Source organism: Neolamprologus brichardi, chromosome 23, assembly GCF_056152115.1.
Source record: "Neolamprologus brichardi isolate AB-2024 chromosome 23, ASM5615211v1, whole genome shotgun sequence".
Lineage (NCBI taxonomy): Eukaryota > Metazoa > Chordata > Actinopteri > Cichliformes > Cichlidae > Neolamprologus > Neolamprologus brichardi.
In genome coordinates, this window is record NC_142125.1 from 13998921 (window position 1) to 14010392 (window position 11472).

At 38.2% G+C, this 11472-nt stretch overlaps 1 protein-coding gene across 1 annotated transcript; it reads left to right on the top strand.

The window, feature by feature from the left end:
- Positions 1 to 351: 351 nt before the first annotated feature.
- Positions 352 to 3490, top strand: LOC102775621 (claudin-18-like). Its single transcript, XM_006790462.2, has 5 exons — positions 352 to 571; positions 2616 to 2780; positions 2863 to 2983; positions 3072 to 3182; positions 3349 to 3490. The coding sequence occupies exons 1-5, from the start codon at positions 352 to 354 to the stop codon at positions 3488 to 3490; spliced, it is 759 nt and encodes a 252-aa protein (XP_006790525.2).
- The last annotated feature ends 7982 nt before the right edge of the window (positions 3491 to 11472 follow it).

Sequence of the window (11472 nt, forward strand, 5' to 3'; positions counted from 1 at the left end):
TTACCATTTCTACCCAACAAATCTGGTATAGAAGCTGAATGACCTCCTTCTCCAAATTTACCAACAGACCATCATCATTTCCTCATTTTAGATTGTCAAAGACCATTTACACAAACTCACAAACAGACTTCCAACCCTCTACACGACGAACACTCCTTACCAACATTAATCGACACTGATACCGATACGCTCCACCCAAATCTGTACATAAGTGCAAACACGCGGGGTTACTGGTAAAGTCCTTTTAGACTTCATACTGGACGATATCATATTCAAACACAGCTGCAGTGCTGAGGAAAGGCTGAACTGAGAGCACTTTACGGTTTCCAGCGGCAAAAAGAAGACGGCAGCATGGCGGCCACGTTGTGTCAGGGTTTAGGCTTCGTTCTGAGTTTGATAGGAATAGCGGGAATAATCGCGGCGACAGGGATGGACCAGTGGGCTACACAAGACCTCTTTGACAACGTTGTGACAGCCGTGTACTCGTACTCGGGCCTGTGGAGGTCCTGTGTTAGGCAGAGCTCCGGCTTCACAGAGTGTCGACCATACTTCACCATCCTCGGCCTGCCAGGTACGTTTTAAATCAATAATTAATTCAGAAAGAAGAACAATACAAAGAACCACGTTTGGCGCATGTTTGTCACACCCTGTTTCGAAAGGAGGGGAAAATGTGCTCCCCACAGTTTCCCGAAACCTGGAAGTAAGTCTTGGGTAAACATCAGATAAGGTCTGTTCCATGTCGAAGCCTACATAACAGCAGGCAGCAGTCAAACACTGCCATTTCATGACTGTCTGACTCTGGTGGTAACTCAGTTTGAGTGGAAAATCTAAAATGGCTGCCACAATGACCCAGTTAATAGGATTCATGTTGTCGGCGTTGGGCCTGTTTTTAATATCGGCTGCAACAACAATGGACGAGTGGAGCTTACAAGACCGATCTTTTACAGTAATAACAAATTTTTATACCTATTCTGGTTTATGGAAGTCGTGTGTAGGGACGACGTACGGTACCACACAGTGTCGGCCTTATTTCACCATACTTGGCCTGCCAGGTAAGAGAATTACACTCCAAGAGAAAAAGACATTTATCAAATATTTCTCGACATGTCGGATTAAGGAGAACATTTTCTAAAGGACCTCGGAAGGTACTTTAGAATATTTGGGAGGTTTTAGGGCAGATTTTCCCCCCCGTTTCCACCCCCTGCCACTTTTCCGACCAGCCCTGGAATAAAAATGCAGTCGACTGCAGAAAAGATGGTGTCTCTCCGGAATCAAATAGAAATTTGATGAGACATCCAAAGCTTAGCTGAGCAAGCACAAGCTTTAGCAGAGTGTCACACAATGTAAAGTACATTTCCACACTCTGTACTTAACAGCTGAATGTAGTGTAGAGCATATTGTATATAAGGTCTTAAGGGATTAAATCTAGAATAATGCAGGTACAATATCTGAGGACGCTGAAAGATGGCATTTAGTTCAGTGTGTTTCACCACACGCTGCTTTGATTTATGAGTGCTGGAAAATAACTGTAATGTGCTTTTTTTTCTTCCTTTTTTAAAAATTTTAATTGAAAGTGAATGCCGTGAGTGTCGGGCTTTTTCTGCCTCTATTCATGATGCACATGTGCATCAGTAAAACTAATATTATTTACTATTGCCGGGGCCCTTTCAGAGACTTTTTAGAACTACTGCTAAACTTGTAATTCAGCCCAGTTATTCTTGTATGTCTATGGATTCATATATTTCCATGATATATGTAGAAGAAGGTAGAAATCTTTGCATAATAGTTGATTGTATTATGCTGTAAAACACCTTGATCTCTTTTTGTATTACATTTTAGTCATTTTAACCACGGTTTTCGAACTAATTACGAAAATAAAAGCAAGTTCAGTTTCTAATGACGATATCTCTTGTCTCTTTTATGCCAGATATTATCTTCAGCGGAAACTTTTAATGATAGCCGACCTGCCGTTTTCCTGTGACAAAATATATTGAACTATTGAAGCTGCTACCTTACAGTTATAATTAGTTTCTAGTGTGTGATTTGTATTATGGTGGCCATGATCAAAGACGTACTCAGAAGTAGAAGTACAAAAATATAATTAGCGAAAAGTGGTTTTTAAAAAGAGCTTCTCATGACTGGATGAATATAAATGATGCTGAGTAAAAGTTAATTTAAACCTTTTAATATAATGTTGCATATTCAAATCATAATCACATTTTTTGTATATATTACCTTTAGTACATAATAACTGAAGTTGCACAAGGCACAGTGTTGCCTTCTAAAACATACAGCGCAGTACATTAACCATAAAAAGAAGATATTTTAACATGCATGCTTAACTTGCAACACTCCAGAAATATTTAAACCTAAAATTTGAACTTATGTATTATAATACATTTCAATTTTCTACTCATTTGAAATATATTTAGGTTTGGGTTGTTTGAATATTGTATATCTTTTATTTATTTAAACTCATTGAGTTAATTGTCAGCATTTTCTTTTTCTTTTTTCATTTTCTTTTTGATAAATCTTAAAGTATCTACAAGGTAATACCAATCTCACAAACAGATGTATCCTAAACATATGCTAAATGTCATAACTTTGATTTTCAGCTCTGCTCCAAGCCGTCCGAGCCTTGATGATTGTCGGGATTGTCCTTGGCGCTATCGGCTTACTGATCGCCATATTCTCGCTGAAGTGCTTGAAAATGGGGAACATGGAGGACAACTTGAAAGCCACCATGACTCTGTCGGCTGGGATCATGCTTCTCCTTGCAGGTTACTTCACTAACAATGCTCAGGTGATATCGAAGAAGAACGGTTTTGCGATAATACCAGCATTAATTCTGATTTTTTTCAGGTGTCTGTGGGATTGCTGGGGTGTCAGCCTTTGCTAATTTGATTGTACAAAGTTTTCAGTTCACTACATATGCCAGTGGATTCAGCAATGTTGGTGGAATAACAGGAGCTCTGACGCCAAGGTAAAGATAAACTGAAATTAGCATATATATAGTAATATATTACCTGCTGAATTAATTTTGGTAATGTTTAACCTTAATAATCTTTCAGGTATACTTTTGGCCCTGCACTTTTCGTGGGTTGGATCGGTGGCGCTATCTTGTTCATCGGTGGCATCTTGATGTGCCTGGCCTGCCGTGCAATGACGCCAGAGAAACAGCGGTAATTTATATCTATTTGTGATCTTTAAAAAGATTGGTAGGGACAGTGGCCTCTCTGTTCCCGAATAATAAAGTAGCAGAGATGTGAAAACTGAAAAATAGGGCAAAATACAGTACGCACACAGATTATATTTTCAGTGTTTGATGTATGTGACGCTATCCCTCAGGTATGATGGGATGGCCTACAAAGCTGCCTCCCAGAACACGATGTACAGGCCTGACACCAGATCCCGGCCCGTCTACAACGACTCCTACAAAGCTCAGAGTATGGATGGAAGGCAGACAAACCAGAGATTTGACTACGTGTAGAACCATGTCTGTTTTAATACTCTCTGTGATAACTTTTCTACATTGAGCATTCATTTTTTATTTCTCTCTACTTTAATTTGGAAGACCGGTTTCAGGCCTAATTTCATGTTACTTTTTCAAATGTAATCACAATTATAAAGTCTGTGCTGTATTATTTGTATGTGTGTCTGTGTTAAATAAAAGGTGATTCTTACCTGTTCTGACACTAAATTCAGTAGCACAACACATAACGCATATTAAACTCATTGGAGGAATGTGCAAATGTCATGTTTGACAGGGAAAAAAAATAAAAATAAAACAAAGGAATATTTGCACAGGTTCTTGTGCAGATTAGTTCTTAATATAAAAAATCGACCCAGTAGGGAAGCACTAAGATGCAATACAACAACTACTACTACCTATTGCTCCCACAGAAATTAAGAGGCAAGAAGCATCCAAATGTTAATCAAATTTTCTTGATTTACTGATTATCAGCAAGTGTGAGCGCCTCTACAAAAGCAGAGGTTTTGGCAGTTTGCTGGTCTTGAGCTGTCGGGCGTGTTTTGCACTCACATTTGCTTGTGGCCAATGAGGCAACCATGAACTGCATGTCAAAGTATTCTTCAGTCAGATTTGAGGTCATCTGTCTGGCAGCTAAAGCTTGGCTGAAACTGGGTCGTACAATTATGCTACATAATAACATACATGACAACAGAATGCCTGACAAAATAAAAGAATCAAGTTGCTGCAATGGCCTCAAGAGAGCTGTGCACAAACAAATGTCTTCAAGTCTCAAAGAACTGAGCAAAGTTGTACAGAAGAGTGGGCCAAAATTCTTCCACAACAACGTGAGACTGAGTCATACAGAAAATCATTCAAGTTAGTGAATCATGAGGTGGAGTTTGGTTTTTCACAGGAACAGAGTCTTGCGAAAACGTTCTTTTTCACATGATCCACCTCTTGTTTTAAATGCTCCAAAGTGTTTTTTACCCGTTTTGTTTGTGATATTATGTCAGTAACATATCTTCTACTTACTTGGATGAAGGTCTGTTTCCAGGTTGGGGCTTTCCAGTCAAGGTATTAATAGACAAACCTTTGCTATGTCTTTTGAGGAATTTAGACACACATCAGCTCAGTGGAACCACTGTTAAATTGTATCTGAGAGCCCCTTTAAGGGAACCTTTCTTTTCTTTACAAAGTCTTACAGAGTCTCTTTATGGACCCTTCCTTAATATCATACTATTTTTTCAAAATGCAGCTGCTGTTGCCAGCTAGCTTAGTCAAAGTTAGCATTAACAAATTAGCATTAGCTTGCTAATGCGTCCCCATTTTGAACTGGAGTGGAAAAGATAATATGTTTGCCACATTAGCCTGATACTTTAATAAATAAACAAATAATAAATAAATAAAAATAGCAAATGTCATGTCTAATTCTTGCCTAACTGACCAAATGTTGTTATTGGTACTATTGGTTAAATGGAATTAAAGTTTATTTTATGAATGTATTATTTTAATGTGCATTCATACATGCAGCAAAGTCATACCTGCTCTAACATGACTAACCTTAAGGCCTTTTATCCACCTAAAACTACTGTTTTAGGGATTATTTTACAGCCTATAAAAATACAATGGCTTTGTTTTTACAGAGGCTAGTTTACTCTCCTCTTGAGCATGAATATAGCTTCTGGGTCTGAAAAGTAAAACAAATGCAAATGTATTTTGAAGGGGCCACTCTTCTGGTTGTGAAAAGAAATAATCTCAGTCAGAATCTGATAGACAACTCAGCAAGTGTTATAAAATACCAAGATCTGCTACTGTTTTCCAGACAGGACTTTATTAGCCAGAGCTCCCTCCTCACTATACAGTCTATGAGCCAAATATATTGAAGTGTTTACTTTCTAGGTTACTGGTTATGTTCTAATGGTGCAGCGACATTTAGTAGGTTTGTACAGTTTGAAACTAACCAGTGGAAAATGAGGCTTGTGAAATGTACATGTAATGTAGTAATTAATTTAGGGACAGCTGATTTTTCATAAGACTGCACCATAGTTTTGACACTCTTATACTTTGAAAGTTTTAACATGATTAAATTTTCTGCACTTTGTAAAATGTGTACTTGAAAGAAAGCTTGAGAAAAATGAAATTACATTTATCAAAAGCCAAAACAGTTTATTTCTGCTTTCATACAAGTCATGCTCCAACCATCTGAAACAACACTCATATTGATTATTGTGTTGTTTATCCTATTAGCGTTATCAAAACAAGTGGTCATCAGTTACATGTTATCTCTTGCCCTGCAGCGTCCAATGATAAATACAATTACTTTCACATTGTTTCAGTGTAATTGAATAAAATCTGTGCTCCCTCCTCAGATAGATGCTGTGTCTTTGGTATAATCCTTGCTGACTGTTCAGATGTAACAGGACTGATCTTTCATACCACGACAGCACAGCTGTCTGTTACTCTGCTGGATTATGCCCTTAAATCCAGCAAAGAGAGTTTCAGTGATTTGCATGAAATCACATTTCTTGATAATTGAAATTAATGAAAGTAATAAGTAGTAGTTACATTTAATAACATTTAATCACTCTTAAAGCGAGTCATTAATTGTTTTAATTTAATTTTAAAGGAAGTTATTGAGACTATGAGACAACCCTTTTTAAGCTTCTTTTCTGCTTAACAGTTTTTGGCACAGCAGAATCATGTTCTATTTTCTTTTCCTAAAGCTTCACCAGTTATTAAGTAAATGTAACTGCGTTGGGATTGCAAAGTATTGCTCATGCATTACTTATTAACTCCTTAAGAAAAGTAATTTGGCACATTAACAGTATGAAACCTCACGTGTTCATGTGTTACACCTGATCACTGCAATTTTGCAATTTCAATCTTGTCCTTTCTGCAAAGCAAATTCACAGTACTTTGATCTAAAGTCACAATTATGGCAAAAAAAAAAAGAAAAAAAAAAGGCCTAAACTAAAGTGATACAATTGTTTGATGAATAATAACAAATTGGGCAATGATTTTATGAACAGTGTTTCTTTAGACAAATAATATGATTACAATAATGTATTGCTTTTTTTTCTTGCCCCTTCCTTACAATGCATGAATATTTTAATATTTTCACCGACACCTAGGCACCAGGGATTACTCTAGAGTTGAATAAATTAGCTGATTAGTTATTTGGCAGAAAATTAGTTTCTTAAATGTGAATATTTGATCCTTTTGCATGTTTCTGTGGTAACTCCACATTTGGAAGTTTCTGAAAGTTAGTCAGACAACTAAAGATGTCTAAATAGGTTCATTTGGCACTTAAAGAATAATAATCCCTGTTTTTTGTTTCTTTCTGACATTTCATGCACAGACAGATTTCAGATATTCAGATGTTTTACAAATACACCTGACGACTGGCTGTAGTCTTGAAGTTCACTATGAAAAATATTACCTTTCTGGAGGACTTCTAGCCTGAAGTCCATTGAGGGTCCAAAAACCAGTAATCTAAAGCTTTGCAAGGCCGGGGCCACAAGGCCGAGCATGGACCCATTATATTTCATAGTGCTCTTCAGTAACGTCCAGCGGACAGGGCCCAGTTTCCATCACACTGGTCTTTGAAAAATGGCTCTTTTACTGGAAACATGTCCTCATACCCGGACCTCTGGCACCACCTAGTGGATCAGTTCAGCATCACTGCTTTTTTAATGAAGCGTAAATTCACGATTGAAGATCTTTTTTCCTTTTGTTGTTCTTATTTCCTGATCACTCTAAGAATCTGATCTTATCTACAGTACCTTCCTTAAAAAAATGCAGGAAAACAAAATATTTGGGCGGTTTTTCTTTCTCCCAATGTTAGAAGCCTAATAATCATCCCTGTATGACAGTACAATCCAAACACTCCTGATTTTAAAATAGCAGGACCATAAAATAAAAACGTAAAAATATAGATAATTTGAATCCATGTGTCCATGTGCCCAGTGTATTACTCCAAATCAATAGAAAGTTGTTATGAGTGATGACCTTTATCCTTAAAATGAGGCACGGGGCATTCCACATCTATAAGGCGACAGTGGGTTTGGTGAGCACTACCATGATGAAATCAGTAAATGATTCTACTGCGTATCCAGGTCCAGGTGCGACCAAAGCACAATGATGCAGTTTTCCAAGAACATGTCCCAGCAAAGACAAAGATCTGTTAGTTATTTGACAGAAATACTAAGCTCAATTAAAAGTCTAAAAACTAGAAATGAGAACCTCTACATGACCACCGTAGTTGAAAAAAAAAAATGAATTGTAGTGGGGAAAAAAGTTAATAGAAGTAAAAATTCAAAAACAACAATAACTACTTTTAGCACTATTTAATGTAGAATATAATTAAGAGAGATCAGCCACAATATTAAAACCTTCTCCATAACACTAAAACAGCTGTAGCCAGTTGTTGAGTGGACAGCAGATCTCTGAAACTGGTTGCGTGGCATTAGGATGTTGGAGGTTAGACCTCTGGATCTCTGGGCTTTAGTGGTGGTACCGCTCTGACCTGGGCTGGTTCAGTCTGAGCAGATGTTGTCATGTGGCAGGGTTTTTTGTTTTTATCATTCTAGTGAGGTGTCGTTTAAAACCCTGGGTACTGGCTGGAATACATTTACTACACTTTAGTTGTTCTCAAACATCTTCTAGGGTCAAAGCTCACATCAAGTGGCCGGTTATACAATTTGACTTTGCTGTGTTCACTGAGAGGAAGCATCGAGATCCAACTCACAACACAGATTTATGAGGGAAACTAAAGGTTACCTGATACATCCTCAATGCTCTGATAACTCACTTTGGTATCTCCCCCCTCTTCCCTACTCACATTGGACAAGGAAATTAACTTATCTGAGAACTGCACACGTGCAATGAGACTTCTGTTTGACCTTTGAGGTGTGGATCAGCTCTGTTACCACCACCTCATGCTTTTTTTTAAGCCCGAGTTCCGTCAGCAACCTGAACTTCTGCTGACAACGTTATCAGTACAATACCAAAAACATGCATTCACTATCAGCAATCAGCTATCAGACCTCTGAATAGCTGCAATGGTGAAAAACTTGAGTTTCTTTATAATCATCTCAAGTTTCTAAATATTTGGCTTTTGCCTGAAATTCAAAAATCCTTTAAGGTTTTTCATCTTTACTCACCCACAGATCCAAATTACATTCATTCCCCTCTGTGTTTAATTGGAAACAGGCCTCCATACTATGTCAGTTGTGCAATGTAGTAGAGAACTAAGAGCATGTTCAGCATTTTAATAACTCTTTGAGATGGAGATGTGAGATAAGTTAAACATCTTCATAAAGCAGGTGATAGATTGGATGAGGTTAAGAGATTAAAACAGAACAAACAGTTTAAGAGATCTGTAGAAGATTTGTGCTTACAATAAAACAGCAAAATACACAGCCAGTAACAACATAACATGCAAACAATACTAAATAAATAACCTGAAATATTTTACAAGCTTTTAAACCATGGATTTCCCAAATTATTAAAATCATCACTGCCACCAAAACAGTTCTCAATTTATAAAGAAATGTCATTAAAAGTAGATTCTTAACTCCTCCTAAAAACAATAAAATACCAAAATTCTCATCTTTTCCCAAAATCTGCCAAGATCAGGTTCAAGTGGAAGGATCTCTGTTGCAATTATGCAGATACACTTCTTGCTAAGGTTGCAGTAATCCAGGGTTCAGAGGTGTACTTCTTCAGATTTGGAAAGTAACTTCTTTTTCCTTGTTTGATTCCAACTTAATGTAACCTTGCTAAAGGTTGCTAAAAACAGAGTAGCACCTTTCATTCAAATACTTCCTTATGGAAATTAGTCAAACTTACCTTTCTTAATTTCTGGTACATTTTCTGCATTAATTTATGAAGGAAATGTCTTTATTTATATAGAGAAAAATACAAAAATAAGGCACAAGGTTGATAGTCGAACTTATACTGGAGTATAAAGCAAACCTGTTATTTTTTTGGGTTGTCCTGTGTCCTCACATGAGAGCCAGACTGCAACAGTGTGTATTTGTGTTTTTTCTAGTCAGAAGTAACTTAAAATGTGTGAGCGTCACATGATCAACTCTTGGATTGTAGTATATTAGATGTGTTTTACCAAAGTTTCTGCACATCTTTAAAACGTTCTGTGTATTTACATACCACAAATATATGTTTGTTGGGTTGTTTTAATCAGAATCAGAATCAGAATCGTGTTTATTGGCCAAGTATATGTGCAGACACATACAAGGAATTTGGTTCCGGTAGATGGAGGCTCTCAAGCACAGCAATGTAAAACTCACACACACACACACACACACACACACACACACACACACACACACACACACACACACACACACACACACACACACACACACACACGTGTCTATATATACATTACACATGCATACACATACATATACAAAGCTGTGTAAACCAATTATAAATAACTAATCTAAACTTATATACATAAAATAGACAAATGAGGTGGAATGAATACTACAGAATGTACATAAGGTGCAGTTGCAGTCTGGCAGTGGGAGCAGTATGACAGGTCAACTGTTTAGAAGGGAGATGGCGAGGGGAAAGAAACTGTTCCTATGTCGGGTGGTCCTGGTCTGCAGGCTTCTGTACCCTCTGCCAGAGGGCAGCAGATCAAAAAGTCTGTGTCCAGGGTGTGAGGGGTCTGTGATGATTTTCCCTGCCCGTTTCCTGGTTCTTGGGAGGTACAGATCCTGGATGGAGGGCAGGGGGACGCCGATGATCCTTTCTGCTGCCCGTACAGTCCGCTGCAGTCTGCTCTTGTCCGGTTTAGTGGCTGCACCATACCAGACTGTGATGGAGGAGCACAGGACAGACTCTATGACTGCAGTGTAGAACTGGATCAGCAGCTCCTGTGGAAGACTGTACTTCCCCAGTTGTCTCAGGAAGTACATCCTCTGCTGGGTCTTTTTTGAGGATGGAGTTGATGTTGGTCTCCCACTTCAGGTCCTGGGAGATGGTTGTACCCAGGAACTTGAAGATCTTCACAGTTGATACAGGGCTGTCTGATATGGTGAGGGGGAGCAGAGTTGAGGGATGTCTCCTGAAGTCCACTGTCATCTCTACAGTTTTAAGAGTGTTCAGCTCCAGATTGTGCTGACTGCACCAGAGTACCAGCCGCTCAACTTCCTGCCGGTATGCAGACTCATCACCATCCTGAATGAGGCCAATGACTCGTGTATATCTGAACTATTGTATTGAGTTTATTTGCTGACTTTATTTGCTAAAGAAAACTAAACAAATACTAGAATTTATTTAATTAATCATACATTTATTAAATTACATACATAACTATGCCTCTTAGATTGTGACAGAAACAACATTTTGTTACACTGTAAGAATTTAAATAAGGTTTTGTACAATCAGTGATGAGGAGCCATCTTTAAAAACAGCAAAATTAAGGTTTTATATATCTATTGGACTGTTTGGCTAAGCATGGTGGTTCTAACCTTTACTTATTTTCTGTCTCGTCTTCTTTTGATTGGTCCCTTTAGGGCAGGAATGGATCATCTACCTTACCCACCCTATCCCAAGCATCCTCCTGTTTCTGTATGGTCTTCTGCGTTTCGTCCTGCTTGGCAGATTCTATTTCAGCAACCTTAGTTCACTGTATGCGCTCTCTCTTCCGTGTACATGTCCACACCATCTCAGCCTTGCCTCTCTAACTTTGTCTCCAAAGCACCTGTCCTGAACTGTCCTTCTGACATGTTTCTAATGCTGTCCATTCTGGTCACTCCCAGTGAAAACATTTTACTCTACCATCTCCATCTCAGCCTCCTGTCTTTTTGTCAGTGCCACCATTTCCAAATCATACAAAACAGCTTGTCTCACTAACATCTTGTGAACTTTCTCTTTGCATTGTGGGGAATAATTGTTGCACACACTGCCGTCCAGTAGGTGGCGACATGAGCCTTTAGAGTTCTTCTGAGATTGTCCAATGAAAACACAGG

Coding starts and splice junctions, on each gene's coding strand:
- LOC102775621 (XM_006790462.2), top strand. CDS start 352: ATGGCGGCCACGTTGTGTCAGGGTTTAGGCTTCGTTCTGAGTTTGATA. Junction 572..2,615: donor CACCATCCTCGGCCTGCCAG/GTACGTTTTAAA, acceptor TTTGATTTTCAG/CTCTGCTCCAAGCCGTCCGA. Junction 2,984..3,071: donor ACAGGAGCTCTGACGCCAAG/GTAAAGATAAAC, acceptor ATAATCTTTCAG/GTATACTTTTGGCCCTGCAC.